The sequence below is a fragment of the Sceloporus occidentalis genome, unplaced genomic scaffold (genome assembly GCF_023333645.1).
Source record: "Sceloporus occidentalis isolate IW3139 unplaced genomic scaffold, rSceOcc1.0.p SCAF_117, whole genome shotgun sequence".
Lineage (NCBI taxonomy): Eukaryota > Metazoa > Chordata > Lepidosauria > Squamata > Phrynosomatidae > Sceloporus > Sceloporus occidentalis.
This window is the reverse complement of record NW_028317097.1, coordinates 723,640-747,643: the sequence shown is the minus strand read 5'-3', so window position 1 is coordinate 747,643 and position 24,004 is coordinate 723,640. Positions and strand designations below refer to the sequence as shown.

The following is a 24,004-nucleotide window of genomic DNA, read 5'->3' as shown; positions in this document are numbered from 1 at the left end:
CAGTCTAAAATTTGCAGTCTACCGGGGAAGCACTAGCAGCGAAACACTGCGCGCCCCAGTGTCTGCAGGCACCCCCCCCGGCACACACGATGGTACTTACGCTTTCCTTGCATGCACTGAAAGCATTAGAACGGGAGCGACACCATCAAAATGGCTACCGTTGAAAGACGGGCATGTATTTGCACTTTGGTCTCTAGTAGTTAGAACAACTCTGACTTTGGATACATTGACAGGTTTGAACCCGGAAGAGGAAGGCCGGTGTCAGTGGTTCGAGACGGGAGGCCCTGTGGGCTTGCGGGGAAAATGCCAGTGGCCGTGATGGCGGAAAACCCGGTCTCCTTCCAGAGGTTGTTGGAGCAGTGCGAGGAGCAGGAACTTGAGGTGAGGCGTTTAGTGTTCCTTCATTATACGTAAGGGAGCTGGCAGGACGGCGGTTCTCTACCGTAGCTGTACTCCGGTGGGTGGCAGATCGGGAGCTATGGTTGCAAATCGGTGGTAACGCTGCTGATTTCATGGGCTGTGTTTAGATGCATTTAGCTACAGAATACTCTCGTGTATATAGTACATAGTGAAGCGCTCTACGTCTTTTGTGTACGTTTAAGTGTGACATCATGTCTGGAACTGCGTTACCTCTAGTGGCATTAGTAGTTTTATTTTCTCTAGGTGATTCTGGGCTGATGTTGTTTTTCTGTCAAGTGCACATATATTTACGTTATGGTTTAAAACTGCATTATGTCTGTTCAGGCTCCAGGAGGTATTGCAACACCCCAGGTGTACAGTCAGCTTCTAGCGCTATACCTTCTACACAATGACATGTAAGTTATTCTTCCTAACTCTCTGATATTATATGAAAGATACATCTATGCAGCAGCTGTAACGTACTAAATAATACACATCTGTGCAGCTGTTCTAATCATTTTATATTTTAAATATATTTTTTTGTTCTGGTTGTCTTCTGCAACTACTGATTGCTCTGCAAGCACAACATGATGACCCATGTTACATTCGGGGACATTAATATATTTCATGATGATTCTTGCTTCATCACATCTGTGAAAATGAGTATTGTGAAAATGAGTAAAAATATAAAAATGCTTTTGGAAATCACAATTTCTTCATTTTACAACATAACTCACAAAGATACAATTCATTGTTTAGATATCATTTTCTGTGTGGTTTTTATAGATTCAAATTGTGAGATGGCCGTTGGCAGGGCTCATACGGATTCATTAGTGAATATGTGTTAATGCCCTATAAATTCAGGGATTTCCCCACAGGGGTGATAAATCTTATGTTCAGATTGTTTAATGTTACTACAGCCACTTATTTTACTGGTAGGAATATGCTAATGAGCCATTGTGTGTTCACTGAGGGCCTCTTTGTGATGTCACAGTAGCTGTGCAGTAGTCAGCGTGATTTCCACAGACCATTCCAGTCTGCAGTTAGTGTTTGGAGTGTGAAGTCGTGACTACTGCAAGACCCCCCCATATCTGAATATAGATAGATTTAAGATGTGGAAAAACGTTAATATGGAAGAGGAGGAGATAGAAGAGAAGGAGGTGGAAGAAGAGGAGATTGAAGGAGACGAATTTGAAAGAGAGATGACCCAGAAGAGTGGAAGCAAACCTATAAGGAGGAGGAGCAGCCGCCGCTTATTCAAGCAAAAGCGACCGAATTCCACTATCAAACGGTTCCTGACCTTTGCCATGCCCATGTTCTGTCTTAGATTCCTTTTCAGTGACCCGAATGAATTTTTCATGACAAAATTCTTCCTTGGTGCTGGAGCTGGGGGTATGATTGGCACTGGAATCTACTTTTTGTTGGTACATCCAATGAATCTATATCAAGAAAATAAGATAAACCTTCTATATGGGATATCAGGAACCTTTGCCATCGGATGGGGTACATCTTCTCACTTTCGCTGTGCCACAATCATGATGGCACCAAATGTTTTGGGCAAAGAAGGCCGTGCTTACCTGGTGATGTATGTACTGCAGTCTATTTTTGATGGACCTGTCAGCAACCTGCAGCATAACATGGAGGATGTTGCAAAATCCATTGGGTGCACGGTGGAGCTCCAGATAAACCACACAAAGTTGTCCTGGAAAGTTATTATAAACCCTTTCAGAAAGATAATTGAAGACTTGGTAAAAGGGGCAAAAGAACTTAAAAATGACACCAGCGGCATAAAATCTGTTTTTAAGGAGACAGATTCTGAGGTGCAGAGCTCTGAAGGCTATGATAAAAAGCTTGAGGAACAGAAAGAAAAGGAGACAAAAGAGGAAAACAAGACTCTTGACACTCTGCAGAAGTTCAACCTGAAGTCTATGCTGCGCTGTGAGTTCGTTATTGAAAAAGGTATTGAGAAATGCCGTGAGTGGTTTGCCAAGAAACATGACGATTGTATGAAGGCCATTCCCCTACCTGTCCTTAACCATCTCTTGTGCCTTCCTATGCAATTCAAATTTTTGTGCAATATCATGAATGTTGTAAATACATGGTGCAAGAAGAAGATCCCTATGGAAGCCAATTTTGGAACAATCTATGATAAGGTCAATGCGACTATGAATGGAATGGACGATGGCTTTGCTAGCAAAATAGCAATCGTTAAACAAGAACAAAGCATGTTTCTTGGCATGAACATTTCTAAAAAGGAGATCACAGAGGAGATTACAGAGACATTAGAGCAGAAGAAGTTAGGTATGAGGAAGGTTGGGTCCTTTGTCCGTGTTGTCATTTCCTGCACATTTGTTTTCATCTTTATCTCTGCCTACAAGTATTGCCACCAGTACAACACCAACATTAGGTTTGATAACGCCTATGTAACAACCTACTTCAGGCAGATTGATGCTCGCAGGAGGAAACGGAATAAGAGACACCTTCTACCCCTGAGGAAGGGAGAGCGCAAGAGCTTTGTGTTTCCCTGGAATCCAGCGGTTCAGGACCTTGAGATGAAGACAACAATGATGGAGTTTTTCCAGTGTGTTCCCATGCTCACCTTCCTCATCTTAGCCTTAACTACAGACTGGATCCTTTATCACCTATTCCAGATTATCCGGAAACATTCGCACATCTCGTATGTGTTCTCCAGTCACCACAAACTGGAGGTTCTGGTTGGAGGTGATACTTTTATTTCCAAGATATTAAGGCGTACGATTGGTAACCTCAACAGCTCTTCTGCCACCATGCACCTGAGTAATAACACCATGTGTCTATTAAATCCGATTCGGATGTCAGTTGAGGGCTATCTGTGGTCTTGCCTTCCTGTGGTCGGACTCCTGTCGCTCTGCTTTGTCCAGGTGTATATTGGCCGTCTCCGCAGAGTGATTGCTGCCTTCTTCTTTCCAAAGAGAGAAAAGCGGCGCGTTCTGTTCCTTTATAACGAACACCTGAAGAAGCGGGCTGCATACGCAGAAATAAAAAGGAAACAGATCATCCGCAGGGCCAGAGCGAACAGACTTTGGCTGAAAAGCTTTGCTTCTACCCTGCACCGTTATTTGAGCTGGATGCGCCCGTTCATTCGCAGACGCTGTATTGTGTGCAGTTCTAGTGAAACCAAGGACTCGTATGTGTGCGAGATAGCAGACTGTGGCACAGTATACTGCAGGCAGTGCTGGAGAGATATGAAGCGCTTCTGTTATGCATGTACACCTCATGAAGACTCCGTCTCTGACAGCGAGAGTGATGAGGATGAATTGGAATGATCCCAGGAATTCCACCTGCATATGTTTACCACCTATATGCAATAAACATTCTGGGGTCACCTGGTGGCAATACAAAAACCAATAACAAATAAAACTAATTATAATTGGTATCTTATTTAGTGTTTCTGGTGATAGTGTTACACAAAAGGTGTTAGTAGTAGAAAGTTGCAAGCTCATCCAGTGCAGGAAGCTAATCATGGATGAAACGTTGCCGCCTCAGCGTATTGCAATTAGATTCTTTGCTGTTCTGAGTTTCGGAGAGAAATGTAGACAAAGATACAATATGAGGAGAACAAAACATACCAGCAACGTGTCCCAGTCCTAGATCCTTTCTTCCCCCACAGTCCTTCTTTTCTAGGAGCTGAGAACGGATATGAGGGTATCATAGTGTTCCAGAACAGAAATTGCCAATAGTGTGTATAGAAACAACAGAAACCAGAGAATTGGTTTATGAGATAGATTGTGCAGATATTTTCAAGTGCCTTAACAATGTACCTACATATCACTAGGCCACAGTCACATAAAATATTTTTAGCTCCATCTCGAAAACAAGTATCCCTCTCCTTGTTTAATTTGTTTACAAATAGTTATAGTTTGTGTTGGGAACATTGGGTAAATTTTAACTAGTCTATCTACCGATATTTGTTTTTTAATATTTTTCTATGTGCCACTGTTAAATATCCCCATTGCATACCTCTCAGGTTTCCCATCTTCAGACACTGTACTTTGTAGCTGCCCAACTGTCTTAACTATTCTGTGCGGGGTCATCATGGCCAGTCGGGGAAATCCTCTAATCTCCACTGGCTGGCCCAGGGAGCTGTACTGGATATCTGTGTGTTGTGTTGCGATCAGGTGTGTATGCCCAGTTCTAGTGTACCAGGCCTGCTAAAGAGGCAGCATCAAGGCAGCTCTCCTTTCAGTGGTATAGTTCTAGAGCCATTGTGTGTAGTGCAGAGTAAGTGTGTGTATATATAAATATATATATATATATATATATATATATATATATATATATATATATATATATATATATATATATATATATGTGTGTGTATCTATATATTACACACACACACAGCGTATTGGCCCGATTATAGGCCACACCCTAAAAGTTTGGTGAGAAAAGGGAAAATTTATTTTTAAAGAAAAAATACTAAGCAGAATGGTGAAACAGTATCTTATCTAATGAACAGGAATACGTGTATTCTAACATGTTTGGTATCTATTATGCAGTTAGTCAGCATAGGTTATATGCAAATAGCAACTTAAAATGGCTTTTGGTTTTTCATGTGCACCCCCCTTAATTCATAATACACCTTACTTTAATTTCCTTCTGCCCCTTCCCTGATATGACATTCTGGTCCCTAGATATCCCCCCCCCCTTACCAATGCACCCCAAGACTCCCTGGGCTCGACAAATCCTAGGTCGCCATGGCGACTGAGAATTTTGTCCTGACGCCTAGGTCAAGGGCGTCCAACGTCCAGCCCGCCGGACTTCAATGTGCGGCCCGCGTGAGCAAGACCAGACTGGCCCTTGTCACCGTGCAGTACGGTGTAAGTAAGCCGGCCCCTAATAAAATTAAAGCGGTCTTACCACCTCACACCGTGCTGCTGAGTGGCAGTGCCTTAGTGAGGCTCTTCGTCCCACCTCTTTCAAGACTTGACGCTCAAGGGGGCTGGGCTCACAGAAGAGTTCTTTGTGACTGGGAGAGGATCTTCACATCGTAAAAAATATATATATATATATATTTAAAAATAAATATATGTGTGCGTGTGTGTTCGAGGAGAGTGGGAAGGATTCCCTTGGGACATTAATTTTTGTTGTTGAAAATAAAACTGTTAGTTAAAAAAAAAAAAATCCTGGCTCCTAACTTTTTTTGCTGGCTCCTAGATTCAAAACAAAATTGTCAAGCCCTGATATATATATATATATATATATATATATATATATATATATATATATATATATATATATATATATATATACACACACACACGTGCACAATCACTGGCCACGTTATTAGGTACATCTGTTCAATTGCTTGTTAACACAAATAGCTCATCAGCCGATCATATGACAGCAACTCAATGCATTTAGGCATGTAGACTAGACTATTATTTTCATAATCGATTATTTTTTCGATTAATCAGGTAAAACAAACTATGCAAGTTTTTCGTTTATTTAAAATAAAAACATATAATTTACATTAAGATGTGCCATTAACACTTATCTCTTTATCACAATGGCATTTCACAATTTGCCTTATTTTCCTGACATAATAATTAAAGCTATATTTTAACAAGAACCCAAAAAATACCAAAAAAAGCTTTACTAGTAAATATTCATGTAAACTATTTTTGCCCAGTTATGCGCACCTCACCCCCAGCTTTCCTCTCTGCCCCAGAAATGCCTTATACCCCTATATGCTACTCTGCCCCCATATATGCCTTATACCCCCGATATGCCACTGTGCCCCCCGATATACCTTATAGCCCCCTATATGACTTTTACCCTTGATATGCCACCATGCCTCTGATATGCCTTTTACCCCTATATGTCACTGAGATGCCACTGTGCCCCCTGATATGCCTTATGCCCCCCCCCCTGATATAAGAAAAACTGACATCTCTAAAATAGGTATAAAAATATTGACAAAAAAATAAATACACAATACAATATAAATAAACTTACCAGTGCATCCCTAGACTTGTCCCCTGTGCTTCAGGCTCCCTGGTATCTAGTGGGGGCAGCCGGAGGAGGTCTGGTTTAGTAGATGTGATTTGTAAATCTAATTTTATATTTCTCACTGCAGCAAATGAGTGATTGTTTGGTAACTGATGCTTGTATGTTTTACCAGGAATAATGCCAGATATCTCTGGAAAAGAATACCACCTGCCATCAAATCTGTAAGTAGTGTGTGCTTATAGCTTTACTGTGCAAAACATACTTACTTTACTATAAGAAACGAATGCCCTATTTTTTATTTTTATTAGATAAAAAGATAAGCAGTACTGCAGCGCAGGGCAATACATGTACAGTACTACTTCAGTTAACGGAAAGCTCAAGAATACAGTAAAAGCCGTGTACAATTACAATTCCAGACATGGCACGTATGGCTAGCACATTGGTGGAATCAGGGAAAATGAAAAAATGCCGGTGCGCTAAGCTAGTCTCAGGCTCAAATAATACAATCGTTTTTTGTATACATTAGTGGAATCGGCCTGGGGAAATAGGGAAGTGGAGTGGGTGAGGGGGTTGATGGAGATAGTCCTCAGCCTCTAGACTGTCCATCAGAGAGCACTCTCTCAGCATGCTGTGGATAAGCATGCGGCGGTCAGACTGTGACCTGCTCCCTCCTCAACACCAGGCGGTTCCTGACAAACCATAGAGCGTCCTTTACACAGCACACGAGACGCCAAGCGTTATCAATTGCGCAGACCTTCCCTGGCTGTCAGGGAGGAGACAACAGGTGAGGAGGGCCCTGCTCAAACGAGCTTACAATCTAGAGGGGTTTCGGGTGTATTACGCAATAGGTAAAAGTGCCGTCGTTAGGAATAGACCACCCACACTAGTAAAAGTATTGCAGGAGAGGGATTTAATTTATATACAGCCCAATTTGAAATGGCTTTTTAAGCAAACTATTTTAAATTCAATATGAGCAGAGCTTTTACTTTTTTATTCTTTAGGTATATAGTAGGGAAGGTAATATTTTGAGATGCTGCAGTCTGTAAAAGTCACTGTATTTCTTTTGTGCAGGCCAATGCAGAGCTGGCTGGGATTTGGGAGGTGGGATAGAGGATCTGGCAGAGAGACTTCCCCGGAATCTACGCATCCAGTGGTCAGAAAACATTCAACCAATCATGGAGGCTGTAAGAGGTACAGCACATGGTGAATTCTGAAATAAAATTGAAAGTATAGGTTACTCCTGGTTTGTGCCTTTACATTATATAGTGGTGTTTTTTTTTTCTTTCAACGGACCTCTCTCGGTCTCTTGCTGCTGTATTCTCCAAACAAAGAGAAGAGAGGATTTTTTTGTGCCACTAAGTACTTAGTTCCACTGCCCTCCTTTACTGCATGGTGTAAAATATCAGGTAACGGCAACATTCTGGTATGGTTTGGCCATGAGTGTCTCATAGGGTAAAAGTTTAGACCATTGGTGAAAATTGCAGAAACCAATGTAAGTTTGGTATGCGGTTGACCCCAGAAGTGGCCAGTTAAATACAGTGTGAAGCAATGTTAATGAACACACTTCTCCTATATTATTTCTCTTTCTGTTAGATGCAACACGGCAGCGTGCCTTTGGCTTGGTGTCCCTTGGTGTCTCCTTTTATACCCAGGCAACCAGTAAATGCTGGAACCTAGGCAAGATGGGACTGTGATTGCTGTTAGCAATCACACTTAGGGCTGCAACTAACGATTATTTTAATCGATTAGTTGGCCGATTATTTTGTCGATTAATCGGATAAAAAAATACATTATTTTAAATTGAAGAAAAATTGCAATAAAAAACGTACAATTTACACTTTCATCTCTTTATTGCAATGGCCTTTCTCTATTCACCTTCTTATTTTACTGACATAATAATAAAGGCTACAAGAACCCAAACACAGTGTTTCTCAAACTAGGTTTTAATACAGTTATTAGTAAATATTAATTCATATGTTAACTATTTTTCATATTTAATAAAAACTGAGAAAAAAAGCCTTGTTTACATTTTTTTTATTTACCAAACTGCCCCCAGTTATGCACCTCTTACCCCCAGCTTGCCACTCTGCCCCCATATATGCCTTATACCTCTTATATGCCAGATTCCACTGTGCCCCCTTATATGCCACTGTGCCCCCCGATATGCCACTGTGCCCCCCGATATGCCTTATACTCCTTATATGCCAGTGATATGCAACTGAGCCCCCTGATATACCTTTTACCCCCAGATTTGTTTTATGCCCCCCTGATATGCCTAATATCGATATGCCTTATACCCCCTATATGCCCTGAAATTCACCCATACACCACTCTGGCTCCTCCCCCTCCCATTCTCGACTCTGGCTCCTCCCCCTCCCATACTCCACTCTGACTCCCCCCTCCCATACTCCACTCTGGCTCCCCCCTCCCATACATCACTTTGGCTCCTCCCCCTCCCATACATCACTTTGCCTCCTCCCCCTCCCATACATCACTTTGCCTCCTCCCCCTCCCACACACCACTCTGGCTCCTCCCCCTCCCACACATCACTTTGCCTCCTCCCCCCTCCGTACATCACTGGCTCCTCCCCTCCCGTACATCACTTTGCATCCTCCCCCTCCCGTACATCACTGGCTCCTCCCCCTCCCGTACATCACTGGCTCCTCCCCCTCCCATACATCACTTTGCCTCCTCCCCCTCCCATACATCACTTTTATTTTCAGTTATTTTGGGTGCTCTCAGGTCTGTCTTAGAATTCCCATATAAAGCATGAGAATCCATAACAGAGCCAGGATCTCTGATCCCATCTTTCTAACCATGCTGTGAGAGGCACAGAGACCTCGTAATAGACACTACGCAACTGCTATAATCAATCATGCAGACATAACTGTGCGTTATTAAAACACTAAACTAGTAACCATCCCACCCTATGCCTTGCAACTGCAGCTTCCCCATCAGTTCTCTCAAACACAGAGCCCCCATCGGCCCTTGACTCAAAATAATAATATCTGCACATAGGTAAAACACTGGGTGCTTTTTGTTCATATTTGCGTACAGTAACCGAAAGGCATTCCTCCTGGTATATGGAAGCCAGTACTGGTCACTTAGTTATTTGTTTCCACCTCTGTCTTCCTTTAACCCCTTAACGACAATTGCCGGTCCTGGCACGACACGGAAAAGCATGTGCTTTACGACAATTGACGTGCCAGGACCGGCACGTCTTTAAACGGGTGCAGAAAGCGATCTACTATCGCTTTCTGCACCCAAAAAGCGTTGCTGAATGCCTCGACCTCGAGGCATTCAGCAACGCCGCGATCGGCACGAAGGGGCCATCTCTGGCCCCTCCACGGGGCGTCAACATCCGCCATACTTTGTATGGCGGCGGACGCCCGTTTTAAAAGCGTTTAGGAGGCGATCGACGATCGCCTCCTAAACTTAAATGGTGTCGCTGGAATGCCTCGATCAGGAGGCATCCAGCGACACCAAACACTAACCTTTTGATGGGCTGTGACCGCTCCGGAGAGCGGTCACAGCCGCAGCTGCCGGCAATCTTCGCCATCAAGGAAGATGGCCGCCGTCCTGTAACAGGAACCACAAATTTTAAAAGTTCGCTAGATGGTCCAGACCATCTAGAGAACTTTGGCTCCACTTGCAGGTTGAATACAGGTACTGCATTCACCATGCAAGTCAATGGAGCCCAGCTTTCTAATCACAGTGTGATTAGTAAAAATAAATTAAAAAATAAAATAAAATTAATAATAATTAGAAAAAAATAGTAAAAAAACAGTAAAATGTAAAAATCATTTCCCACTGATGTCACTATCAGGGGAACCTCCAAGTTGAAAAAAAATGTTAAATTTTTTTTTAAAAAAAATAATAAAAAAAAAATATATATATAAAAAATATATTTTTGTGAGCAAGTCCTAAAATTAGCATATTAGCTTAAAACAATTCTCGCATGGAAAGAGTTAAAATACTGGCATATTAAATGCCCGTGGGGTGTCTACTTTTAAAAAATGTATGATTTGATGGGGTAAATTGAATGGGCCAGGTTCAACAACGTCCCAATTAACACGGGGGGAAGGATGGCCACACATCTAATTTCCAATTAGAAAAATGCACACGTACCAAATGTGGCCTTTTAGTTCCCCCAAAAAATGACACACCCATGCATGTGGGGTATCACTGCACTCAGGAGATGTTGCTGAACACATTATGGGGTGTCGTGTGACAGCGGCATATACCAGGAGCTGTAAATTCATACATAAAGTAGGTGTGTGTGGGAAAAATACACACACAAAAATATTACTGCAAACTTTGAAAAAATGCTGGTGGTAAAATATGTGCATGCAAAGAGTTAAAATACCAGCATTTAAAATACCCTGTGGTGTCTAGTTTTAAAAAATATATGGGTTTATTGGGCACACTGAAATGGCCCGGCTCAAAGATGTACCAAATAGGGCATGGGCAGTGGATCCCCAAATGCCAAAGTTCAACATTGAAAAAAGCGCATGCCCCAAATGTGGCCCTTTTGCCCCAAAACAGCCAGGCAAAATCATTCATGTGAGGTATCGCTGTACTCAGGAGATGTTGCTGAACACATATTGGGGTGTTTTGTGATAGTGACATATACCAGAACCTGTTTATTCATACCTGAAGTAAAATGTGTGAAAAAACAAATGCAAAAAAAATGACTACCATAAAGTTTGACAAAGACTGGTGGTAGATATGGTGCATGGAAAGAGTTAAAATACTAGCATTTGGAATACCCTGGGCTGTCTAGTTTTCAAAAATATATGACTTGATGGGGTAAATTGCATTGGCCGGGTTCAAAGATACCCGAAATGGCACATGGGGGGAAGAATTACCAGATTTGGAAAAAATGGCTTTGAAATAGCAAAACGCTACCTGTACTTTTTGCCCCATAATGGGTAGAAAAAAGCAAAAAAACACAAAAACATTGGGTATTTCTAAACTCAGGACAAATAGTAGAGTCTATTTAGCAGGTTTTTTCATTACCTTTTATAGATGAGTAAAAGATTTTTCAACTAAAAGTTAGAAACAGTCATTTTTTTCTAAATTTTTCACCATATTTTATAATTTTTTTAATAGTAAATAATATGATACAATCAAAACAATGTCATCTAAAGAAAGCCCTTCTTGTCCTGAAAAAAACAATATCTAATGTGTGTGGGTTCAGTAAACGGAAAAGAAGAAAATTACAACTAAACACAAGCAGCGCAGAAATGTTAAAAAGGCCATTGTCACAAAGGGTACAAAAAGTAAAATCAGCCTTTGTCTCGAAGGGGTTAAATAGTGATTAAAAATAGCTTTTTGAGTGCATTAGGATAGTTCCCTCATTAAATGTTCATGTGCAATATGCTGCATTTATCTACCTCTTCAGAAGGCTCTATCTGAGCCCTGGGGTAAAAGTGAAAGACAGTATTTACCACGGCTGACACTGGACTTACCAGACAGCTGCCTCCTAATAACTGAAACATTGCTCAGGCTTCAGAAATACAGTAGACGGGCATGACGGCTGTTTTAAAAATGGGCTCTTGCATATTCATGTATGGCCCATTAGATGACCCATTTAAGATGTGGAAAACGTTAATATGGAAGAGGAGGAGGTGGAAGAGGAGGAATTTGAAGGAGACGAATTTGAAAGAGAGATGACCCAGAACAGTGAAAGCAAACTTACAAGGAGGAGGAGCAGCCGCTTATTCAAGCGAAAGCGGCCGAATTCCACTATCAAACGGTTCCTGACCTTTGCCCTGCCCATGTTCTGAAAATGTTTCAACATTTGGAAGCAGTTTTAGAGGCATTTAAGAACTTTGGTAGATTGTCATGGTTTAATTATGATGAGATTTTCAGGCAAACGCTAGCGGTGCATAAGAACCTACAGTGGGGAATGAAGGACGTAGGAACATGGGTTAGTGTTTTGCTTCCTCAAAAAAATGTTTCTAATTTTAGGCCGCAAGGGGTTAATGCACAGCAGATGCGTCAAAAAGGTATATGCTGGTCCTTTAATGATTCCCAATGTAAGTGGCCTAACTCATGTAGGTTTAGGCATGAATGTAGCTACCCAGCTGTCAAATGTTTTCGTAGGGGACAGGGGAAAGGATCAGTTTCCAAAAAGCAGAGATGCCGGTGAGACAGTTAAATCTGCTCCCCTTTTTAAACACTTATCCAAACAAACGGATGGCTAAACTGCTACATGATGGTTTTAAATTTGGCTTTAATATTCCGGTTTTTAAAGGTGATAACTTATGCTGGGTTAATAACCTGAAATCGGTAGAAGGTAATCTGACGATTGTTGAAGAAAAGATTAAAAAAGAAATTTTGCTTGGGAGAGTTGCGGGCCCCTTTCAATTTCCTCCGTTTGACAATTTTAGGTTGTCGCCTTTGGGTTTGGTTCCAAAGAAAGAAAAGGGGTCCTTCAGACTAATTCATCACCTTTCGTTTCCAAAAGGAGGTTCTCTTAATGATGAAATTTGCACAGCTGATTTTCCCGTTCATTATGCTAGCTTTGATGACGCTTTGATGTGGGTGAGACGGTTTGGGAAAAAATGCTTTGCTTGCTAAGGTGGACATTGAAGCTGCTTTTCGGCTTTTGCCTATTAACCCGATTTGTTTTCCTTCTTTAGGTTTTCATTTTAATGGTCAATTCTACTTCGATAAATGTTTGCCGATGGGGTGTTCCATTTCTTGTTTTTATTTTGAAGCTTTTGCTTGTTTCTTAGAATGGGTGGTCAAGAAAGTTTCGGGCCTTGATTCTGTGGTCCTTTATTTAGATGATTTCCTGTTTATTGGTAAGGCGGATAGTTTAGATTGTTTACATTTGTTGAATTCGTTCTTTGTTTTATCAGAGTTTTTTGGTATTCCGTTAGCACATAAGACAGTTTTTCCGGCTACTTCTTTATTATTTTTAGGTATAGAGATTGACACGGTTAAGATGTTATTTAAGTTACCTAAAGAAAAAGTGGTTAAATTGCGTGTTATGATTAATGTAGTTTTATCGGCTAAAAAGGTGACAGTTAAATGTTTTCAATCTTTACTTGGTTTATTGAATTTTGCAGCTAGGATAATCCCTATGGGAAGGGTTTTTTTCCAGACAGATGGCTAAAGCTATTGCCGGGAAGAAGATAGGTTTTCACAGAGTTAGGGTTACTAGGCAGGTTAAGGAGGATTTGTTAATATGGAAGTTATTTCTTAAAAAGTTCAATGGTGCCGCCATATGGCAGCATGATTTTATCACTAGTGATGATTTAGAATTTTTCACAGATGCAGCGGGAGCATCTGGTTTTGGAATTTTCTGGCAAGGGAAATGGGCTGTTGCTAAATGGCCTATAGATTGGTACGAAGCCGGTTGGACTAAAAATTTAGTATTGTTGGAGTTGTTTCCAGTAGTTGTGGCTCTTGTATTTTGGGGTCCTGCAGGGAGTAACAGAAGGATTTTGTTGAATTGTGATAAAATGGGGGTAGTCTGGGTGGTTAACACTTTGAGAGCAAAATCTTTACCAGTAATAAGTTTATTAAGGCGCTTAGTTTATTTGTGTTTTGTTAATAATATTTGGTTGAAAGCCAAACACATTCCGGGGAAAAACAACAATATAGCTGATGCTCTTTCGCGCTTTGATTTTAAGCTGTTCAGGGAGCTGGCACCCCAGGCAGAGAAGGAAGGGCTGCAGGTTCCACCGTGCATATGGGAATTGACTTCTCCCAGGTAAGAAACTTAATTGCCAGATCTTTATCAAAAAGCACATGGGCCAGCTATAGGTGGTCATGGCGTTTATGGTCAAATTTTGTTCAATCAAACAAAGTAGATTTGTTGGATGCCAGTTTTGGATCTAATTAAGAAAGAGAATTTCCGCGTTCGTTTATAGATAGGTGTTTGTTGGGTATATCTTTTTTCTTCAATTTAGCAGCTAAGCAAAATGTTTTTAAAGATTTTTTAGTGAAACAGATTTTGAAAGGCTATGGTGGTAGAACTTGTATTCAAGACTTGAGAAGACCTATTTCTTATGAGTTACTGCATGATTTAATGAAAGTAGTGGATGATATTTGAGTCTTGCCTATTCAAAACGGCTTTTACTATTGCCTTTTTGGGGGCTTTTAGATTAGGTGAGCTAGTGGCTATTAATAAAAAGGGTGGTTCAGGTTTACAAATCTTAGATGTTATTTGTGGCGTTAGTTTAAAAAATTTTCTGAGGTCATCTAAAACTGACAAGCGGGGTAAAGGTTGTTGGATAGTCCTACAAAGGGTTAATGGTAATGGTATTTGCCCTGTGAGGATGTCTGAGGCTTTTATGGCTCAGCGCCCTAAGGTCTCTGGTAACTGGCTTGTTCATGGTTCAGGACAACTGCTTACAAGATTTCAATTTAACAGTGTGTTAAAAAAATGTTTGTTCGCTTTGTGTCTGGGTGCTGAACATTATTCTTCTCACTCTTTTAGAATCGGAGCAGCGACAGAGGCTGCTAGGTTAGGGCTGGATACTTCCATAATTAAGAGGATTGGGAGATGGGAAACAGACCGTTTTAAAATATATGTGAGACCGGAATTGTTATGAGTTGGCTAACATTTTTCTTTTTCAGGTCATTCTCCAAAAATATTGTGGATCATTGGACACTCCTTTGTTTTCTGGGCTCAAAGAAGAGCAGAAATAAGAAAGGGAGGAGAAAACCTGAACTTATACTGCAGTCTATTTTTGATGGACCTGTCAGCAACCTGCAGCATAACATGGAGGATGTTGCAAAATCCATTGGGTGCAAGGTGGAGCTCCAGATAAACCACACAAAGTTGTCCTGGAAAGTTATTATAAACCCTTTCAGAAAGATAATTGAAGACTTGGTAAAAGGGGCAAAAGAACTTAAAAATGACACCAGCGGCATAAAATCTGTTTTTAAGGAGACAGATTCTGAGGTGCAGAGCTCTGAAGGCTATGATAAAAAGCTTGAGGAACAGAAAGAAAAGGAGACAAAAGAGGAAAACAAGACTCTTGACACTCTGCAGAAGTTCAACCTGAAGTCTATGCTGGGCTGTGAGTTCGTTATTGAAAAAGGTATTGAGAAATGCCGTGAGTGGTTTGCCAAGAAACATGACGATTGTATGAAGGTCATTGCCCTACCTGTCCTTAACCATCTCTTTTGCCTTCCTATCCAATTCTCATTTTTGTGCAATATCATGAATGTTGTAAATACATGGTGCAAGAAGAAGATCCCTATGGAAGCCAATTTTGGAACCATCTATGATAAGGTCAACGCGACTATGAATGGAAAGGACGATGGCTTTGCTAGCAAAATAGCAATCGTTAAACAAGAACCAAGCATGTTTCTTGGCATGAACATTTCTAAAAAGGAGATCACAGAGGAGATTACAGAGACATTAGAGCAGAAGAAGTTAGGTATGAGGAAGGTTGGGTCCTTTGTCCGTGTTGTCATTTCCTGCACATTTGTTTTCATCTTTATCTCTGCCTACAAGTATTGCCACCAGTACAACACCAACATTAGGTTTGATAACGCCTATGTAACAACCTACTTCAGGCAGATTGATGCTCGCAGGAGGAAACGGAATAAGAGACACCTTCTACCCCTGAGGAATGGAGAGCGCAAGAGCTTTGTGTTTCCCTGGAATCCAGCGGTTCAGGACCTTGAGATGAAGACAACAATGATGGAGTTTTTCCAGTGTGTTCCCATGCTCACCTTCCTCATCTTATCCTTAACTACAGACTGGATCCTTTATCACCTATTCCAGATTATCCGGAAAAACATTTGCACATCTTGTATGTGTTCTCCAGTCACCACAAACTGGAAGTCCTGGTTGGAGGCGATACTTTTATTTCCAGGATGTTAAGGCGTACTATTGGTAACCTCAACACCTCTTCTGCCACCATGCACCTGAGTAATAACACCATGTGTCTATTAAATCCGATTCGAATGTCAGTTGAGGGCTATCTGTGGTCTTGCCTTCCTGTGGTCGGACTCCTGTCGCTCTGCTTTGTCCAGGTGTATATTGGCCGTCTCCGCAGAGTGATTGCTGCCTTCTTCTTTCCAAAGAAAGAAAAGCGGCGCGTTCTGTTCCTTTATAACGAACACCTGAATAAGCGGGCTGCATACGCAGAAATAAAAAGGAAACAGATCATCCGCAGGGCCAGAGCGAACAGACTCTGGCTGAAAAGCTTTGCTACTACCTTGCACCGTTATTTGAGCTGGATGCGCCCGTTCATTCGCAGACGCTGTATTGTGTGCAGAAACCAGAGAATTGGTTTATGAGATAGATTGTGCAGATATTTTCAAGTGGCTTAACAATGTACCTACATATCACTAGGCCACAGTCACATAAAATATTTTTAGCTCCATCTCGAAAACAAGTATCCCTCTCCTTGTTTAATTTGTTTACAAATAGTTATAGTTTGTGTTGGGAACATTGGGTAAATTTAACTAGTCTATCTACCGATATTTGTTTTTTAATATTTATTTTGCTATGGTCTTGCTGCCTTTGGAGTATTACTGCAGCGATTCAGTTTTCTATGTGCCACTTTTAAATATCCCCATTGCATACCTCTCGGGATTATTTTTTCGATTTAATCAGGTAAAAAAAAACTATGCAAACTTTTTGTTTAAAATAAAAACATATAATTTACATTAAGATGTGCCATTAACACTTATCTCTTTATCACAATGACATTTCACGATTTGCCTTATTTTACTGACATAATAATTAAAGCTATATTTTAACAAGAACCCAAAAAATACCAAAAAAAGCTTTACTAGTAAATATTCATGATATATAGACAAACGGGGCGCATAGATATGTGGGAAAAATAAAAATAAAACGAATATAGTGTAATGAGTTCAAAAATAAAAACCAAAATAAGTGATATAAGTTGCACTTTTTCCTCGTTTCGTCAGGACTCATAACGGCCGATATTCGTGATCAGTAAGTATGTAAAATAAATAATTTATCAAATCAGAAAATGTATCAAATGTTCTTATTTCATTCAATCTTTTCAATTTGCAGGGATATATCAACAGAGCTTCGGAAAAGAGCAGACAGGCAGAATCAAGGTAGAAGACATCTGTGAGTGTGGTTTGGACTCTGTCCAAGATTAAGTGAGAAAAAGAAACAATGTTAGCAACTTAGTTGCAATGTTAATCAGTACCAATTTAGAGATCAAATGTATTAAATGAGTATGTTTCTTTTTTTCTCGTAGGTATCTATCACATTGGACAGAACCCCCCTCGGGGAAAAAGAACATAAGAGGGAGAGAGAGATATAAATGAGTATATAGATAGTAATCTCATTAATTGATTAATTGGCTAAGTGCCATCGTGACTGTGTTACTGACAACCTTCTGTTCTATGGTTAACCCATAGATGGAATGAAATTGCATAAAGGTGATGTTATGTAAGGTAGAGAAATGTAATCTTATATAAGAATGTATAAATAAATATATATATATGAATAAGAACTGTATGAAAAATAAACTTGAATAAAAATATTATTATAAAAACAATATATATGCTTGTATGAACTGTATATGTGAACAGTATGATAAAATAAACTTAAAACATTTTTATATGTGTGTTGTTTGTAAATAAATTTTTTAATTTAAAAAAATGGATATGTCTAGTTCTACATTTAAACCGTCTTTTTTGTAGGTTTGAAATTTGTATATCCATTCCGTTTCTTTTTTTTGATAAAATTTCTTTCACGTCTCCTCCCCGCCAATGGGGGGGATACTAGATCAATCCCTATTACTTTAAAATCAGGAAACGAAAATTTGTTACATTTCACGCAGTGTCTTGGGACACTGTGCTTCATATTGTTATTTCTTATTCCACCTAAATGTTCAAGACCCCTTACTTTTAGTTCTCTAGATGTGCGTCCTATGTACTGAATTCCACACTTACATTCTAATAAATACACTACATTCTTTGATGTGCAGTGTATAAAATGACGGATGTTATATTCTTTTTTCGTTATAGTGCATTTGAATGAGGTAGTTTTTTTGTCTTGTAGGTGGCAACTTTTGCAAAGTTTGCATATGCCACATCGGTGAAAAACCCACAGGTTTATAGGTTAAAAAATGGTCTTTATTTATTCTTTCATTTGGAAGAGCGCTGGGGGCTATTAAGCTCTTTAGGTTATTTAATTTTTTATATATGATCTTAGGTTTTTCTGGAAGGAAATTTTGCAGTACGCTGTCACCCTGTAGAATTGGCCAACATTTTTCAAACGCCTTTTTTATTTTAAACGATTTGTCATTATATTGAGTAATAAAAGCGAAATTGAATTCCTCTGTTTTTTGTATTCGTTTCTCTTTTTTATGCAACATCTTTTCTCTTTTCATATCCTTAGTTTTTACTAAACTATCCCTTAACAGTTCGTCGGGGTAATTTTTCTCCTCAACAGTTCGTCCGTTGAGATATTTTACATTTTCAGAATCTGGACTTTATAAGGACTTGATGAATACTCCTTGTGAAAGAAACGGCTTTTACGCATAACCCACCAGTTATGCCTATTCGTTTGTAAGTTTTTAATCTATATATTTATTAAACCAATATCTATTTTATTGCACTATTTTTCGTTTCCTATTGTTTATGCAGAAATTCCAAGACGGTATAAAGTCTGGATTTTCGATGAGCGATCACTCCTAAGTACACTTGTGAGTGCAACTTATATCACTTATTTTGGTTTTTATTTTTGAACTCATTACAATATATTCGTTATATTTTTATTTTTCCCACATATCTATGCGCCCCGTTTGTCTATATATCGTGTGTTTTAACACTTGTGAGGAGTGTTGATCTACGGGAGCAGCAAGATCTGTAGGGTACTGTATATTATATTATTTTACATTTGAGACTCACCCACTCGTGAAGGTGTTCTTTTTTTCATTTTATATTGTCACTAGTAAATATTCATGTAAACTATTTTTGCCAAGTTATGCGCACCTCACCCCCAGTTTTGCCTCTCTGCCCCAGAAATGCCTTATACCCCCTATATGCTACTCTGCCCCCATATATGCCTTATACCCTCCTATATGTCAGAGATGCCACTGTGCCCCCTTATACCTCCTATATGCCACTCTGTCCCCTAAAATGCCTTGTACCCCGATATGCCACTGTGCCCCACCTGATATGCCTTATAGCCCCCTATATGACTTTTACCCTTGATATGCCACCATGCCCCTGATATGCCTTTTAACCCTATATGTCAGTGATGCCACTGTGCCCCCTGATATGCCTTATAGCCCCTTTATGCTACCGTGCCCCCTGATATGTCTTATGCCCCCCTGATATAAGAAAAACTGACATCGCTAAAATACCGTATTTGCTCGATTATAAGATGAAATAGGGAAGTGGAGTGGGTGAGGGGGTTGATGGAGATAGTCCTCAGCCTCTAGACTGTCCATCAGAGAGCACTCTCTCAGCATGCTGTGGATAAGCACGCGGCGGTCAGACTGTGACCTGCTCCCTCCTCAACACCAGGCGGTTCCTGACAAACCATAGAGCGTCCTTTACACAGCACACGAGACGCCAAGCGTTATCAATTGCGCAGACCTTCCCTGGCTGTCAGAGAGGAGACAACAGGTGAGGAGGGCCCTGCTCAAACGAGCTTACAGTCTAGAGGGATTTCGGGTGTATTACGCAATAGGTAAAAGTGCCGTCGTTAGGAATAGACCACCCACACTAGTAAAAGTATTGCAGGAGAGGGATTTAATTTATATACAGCCCAATTTGAAATGGCTTTTTAAGCAAACTATTTTAAATTCAATATGAGCAGAGCTTTTACTTTTTTATTCTTTAGATATATAGTAGAGAAGGTAATATTTTGAGATGCTGCAGTCTGTAAAAGTCACTGTATTTCTTTTTTTTCTTGCAGGCCAATGCAGAGCTGGCTGGGATTTGGGAGGTGGGACAGAGGATCTGGCAGAGAGACTTCCCCGGAATCTACTCATCCATTGCTGCCAACCAGTGGTCAGAAAACATTCAACCAATGATGGAGGCTGTAAGAGGTATAGCACTGTCGTCCAGCACATGGTGAATTCTGAAATAAAATTGAAAGTATAGGTTACTCCTGGTTTGTGCTTTTACATTATATAGTGGTGGTTTTTTTTTCTTTCAACGGACCTCTCTTGGGGAGCGTTGCAAAACAATTACTAGATGGAGCTGTCTTGCTGCTGTGTTCTCCAAACAAAGAGAAGAGAGGATTTTTTTGTGCCACTAAGTACTTAGTTCCACTGCCCTCCTTTACTGCGGTGGGTTTATTGCATGGTGTAAAATATCAGGTAACAGCAACATTCTGGTATGGTTTGGCCATGAGTGTCTCATAGGGTAAAAGTTTAGACCATAGGAGAAAATTGCAGAAACCAATGTAAGTTTGGTATGCGGTTGACCCCAGAAGTGGCCGGTTAAATACAGTGTGAAGCAATGTTAATGAACACACTTCTCCTATATTATTTCTCTTTCTGTTAGATGCAACACGGCAGCGTGCCTTTGGCTTGGTGTCTCCTTTTATACCCAGGCAACCAGTAAATGCTGGAACCTAGGCAAGATGGGACTGTGATTGCTGTTAGCAATCACACTGCTATCATGCCAAGTCAGCCAGTACATGCTGAAACCTGGCTGGCTGCCCCCCTTGTGTATTGATGCTGCCAACAGTATGGGGTCTGCACATCACCAGCATGTACTGGCTGAGTGATGGATGCTTACACTGTTTCAGTTAAAATGTGAGTTTCCTAGACTTTCAAAGAACACTTTATCAAACCTGAGGAATATATAGTTTTGATTATATTTCATTAATAATTGATGAAATATAATAAAAAAACATAGGGCTCGACAAACTCTAGGCGCCAGGTCGCCATGGAAACCACGGATCTCCCTAACAGCCCAAAACTAAGGTAGCAGGTAAGTGTGCTCCCTATGTGGCATCGGGCATGTTAATTGTTACTGTCAAGAAAAAAAAATCTTTATGGATTCCATATATTGAACCAAATCACTGGAAAATGTGCTGAAATATAATCAAAAACATAGGGCTCGACAAACTTTGGGCGCCAGGTCGCCAAGGAAACCATTCCCTGGCGCCCAGTGTTCAGCAGGGCTGACATATTCGGTACCCTACGCTTTCCTGCAGGGCATGGTATAACGGGGCTTATGTAACGGGGTCCCCACAGGAAAGGAGAGGAGTCCACATTAGCGAGGTGCGTAGTTGTATACTACGCCCTGATTCATTTCATAGTTTTACAACTAAATGATTCATTAGTCCTACTACTGATAAATGCCCAAAGATTTTGTACTCGTCATTTCATTCAATCATATTAATCCTTTTTCTTAACATGCTTTAATTAGTTCTTCTGAATATCAATTTATTTTACTTTCATATACAATTAACGCTGAAATAGCCCCAACATTTCTCTTCTAGTATTCTCGTGTTTTACGGTCTCCGTCATAGAAGCCCTGGTAGAAATGCTGGCAGCAGATCCAGGTCTCTTGCAGCTCTGCTGGCAATCTTATAGTCAGACCTCTATTTAACTGAACATATAACAACCAAACAGCTCTGTCTATATTATTGCGTTATTTTTCTTGCAGATCTGCGGGGTATTCTCCTCTCTGGAAGCTGGGGAAGGTCTGCGCGATGCGCGTAAACAGCCTCAGCTGCTGCCTGCAGTTTCGCCGGCGCTCGGTCATAGAAGCCCCAGTGGAAGTGCCGGCAGCAGCAGAGGTTACCAGACAGGAGGATCCAGGTCCCCTGCGGCGCTGCAGGGGATCTGGATCTTAGTCTTGTAGTCGTCCTCGATTATAAGAGGAGGGGTATTTTTCAGAGCATTTGCTCTTAAAAAAAAAAACCAAAAAAAAAAAACCCTTGTCTTATAATCAAGAAAATATGGTATATGGACACGGGTGTTAGCTGGATTAATGGCTCATCACAAAAATTAAAGAGATGTGGGAAAGAATATAGAGAAAATACACAGCATACAGTCTTGCTGCGATTCCCGTGACTGTTAACTGGTATATCTTTGTCTTAAGTCTGTTTTTTCTTTGTTTTGTTACTTGTATTTGTTTTGTCTATTGATATTTGAAAATGTATTAAAGATTATTAAATAAATCATGATTTGTCATTTTTCCACTTCTGCAATAGCTTTATGTGCTATTAGTTCATTCTGTCCCTTCTCTAAAAAATGTTTTGTTTTTTTGTTTTTTTTTTTTATCTCCCCTGATTATCTGTACAATTTCTTATCCTACAAAATTGGCCTCTCTAAATTTTCAAAATCCATGTACGAAGGTAACAACTTCTATATATGCACGTTAAGATCTTCTTTTATTATAAAAAGTACATGTTTTTATCCTCCCTTGTTTATACACTAATGATCCATAACATTATCACAGGTGAAGGGAATAACACTGATAAGATTATCATGGCACCTGTCAGTGGGTGGTATATATTAGGCAGCAAGCGAACATAACGTCCTCAAAGTTGATGTGTTAGAAGCAGGAAAAATGGACAGGCTTAAGGATCTAAGTGACTTTGGCCAAATTGTGATGGCTAGACGTCTGGGTCAGAGCATCTCCATATCTGAAGCTCTTGTGCGGCGTTCTTGGTCTGCTGTGGTAAGAAGCAGTAAGTATCAAAAGTGGTCCAAGGAAGGGAAAGCAGCGATCCGGTGACAGGGTCATGGCTGGCCAAGGTTCATTGAGGCAAGTGGGGTGCCAAGCCTGACCCTTATGGTCAAATCCAACAGACAAGCTCCTGTAGCTCAAATTGCTTGGACAGTGAATATTGGGAAACCTTTGGTCCTGCCATTCATGTGTGTGTTACTTTGACATGTACCACCTACCTAAGCATTGTTGCAGACCATGTACACCCTTTCATGGACACTGACAAAACTGCCTGATAAGGATAATAACGTGCCCTGCTACAAAGCAAAACTGGTTCAGAAAAGGTTGAAGGAAAACAACAAGAAGTTCAACAATCACCTTGTAAGCTTCAATGGTTTCGCTCAAATGCCTCGATAGTGAGGCACCGAAAACCCAACCCAGGGCTTTTGAGGACATCTTTGAAGCCGATCAATTCGGTTTACCGCATCAATTCATGTATGTTTAAAAACTAAGCACCCCAGGGTATTTCAAATGCTGGTATTTTAACTATTTCCATGCACACATTTTACCACCAGCATTTATCAAAGTTTCAGTAATATTTGTGGTTTTTCTGTACAATATATCTTGAATGTGTGTGTTTTTTAAGTTGTCCTTAAAAAACCCAAATGGAAACATCAGGAGTACATCTTGAAAGCCGTAACATTCAATGAAGGTATAAAAGAAAACATAAACATAGATAACATAGTAATGGCGTGTATTCGTTGCTGGCATATTAGTGACCACTATATACGAGAAAAATAAAATGTCAATAAAATGACAAAGTATTCCCATGTGTGTTTTAGACTTGAAGTTATGACATAGAATAATGTTAGTCAGAATGCAGGTTCCAATTTCAATGCTAATACACAATCGCACTATTTGGGTCCAGCATTTAACGTTATATCGTGATCTTTCCCCGTGTGTTAATTGGTACATGTGGTCACCATAGTCCTGGGGTGATCATTAATTGCC

At 40.3% G+C, this 24,004-nt stretch overlaps 1 protein-coding gene across 1 annotated transcript; it reads left to right on the top strand.

Annotated features, from left to right (window-relative positions):
* The first annotated feature begins 303 nt into the window (after positions 1-303).
* LOC149282389 (COP9 signalosome complex subunit 8-like) lies at positions 304-20,946 on the top strand. Its single transcript, XM_089498264.1, has 5 exons — positions 304-381; positions 745-815; positions 6,563-6,611; positions 20,280-20,412; positions 20,873-20,946. The coding sequence occupies exons 1-5, from the start codon at positions 304-306 to the stop codon at positions 20,944-20,946; spliced, it is 405 nt and encodes a 134-aa protein (XP_089354390.1).
* Positions 20,947-24,004: the final 3,058 nt, after the last annotated feature.

Excerpts from the sequence above, each read along its gene's own strand:
- LOC149282389 (XM_089498264.1), top strand. The coding sequence starts at position 304 with ATGCCAGTGGCCGTGATGGCGGAAAACCCGGTCTCCTTCCAGAGGTTG. Across the intron at positions 816-6,562 it reads TACCTTCTACACAATGACAT|GAATAATGCCAGATATCTCT; the intron begins GTAAGTTATTCT and ends ATGTTTTACCAG. Across the intron at positions 6,612-20,279 it reads TACCACCTGCCATCAAATCT|GCCAATGCAGAGCTGGCTGG; the intron begins GTAAGTAGTGTG and ends TTTTTCTTGCAG.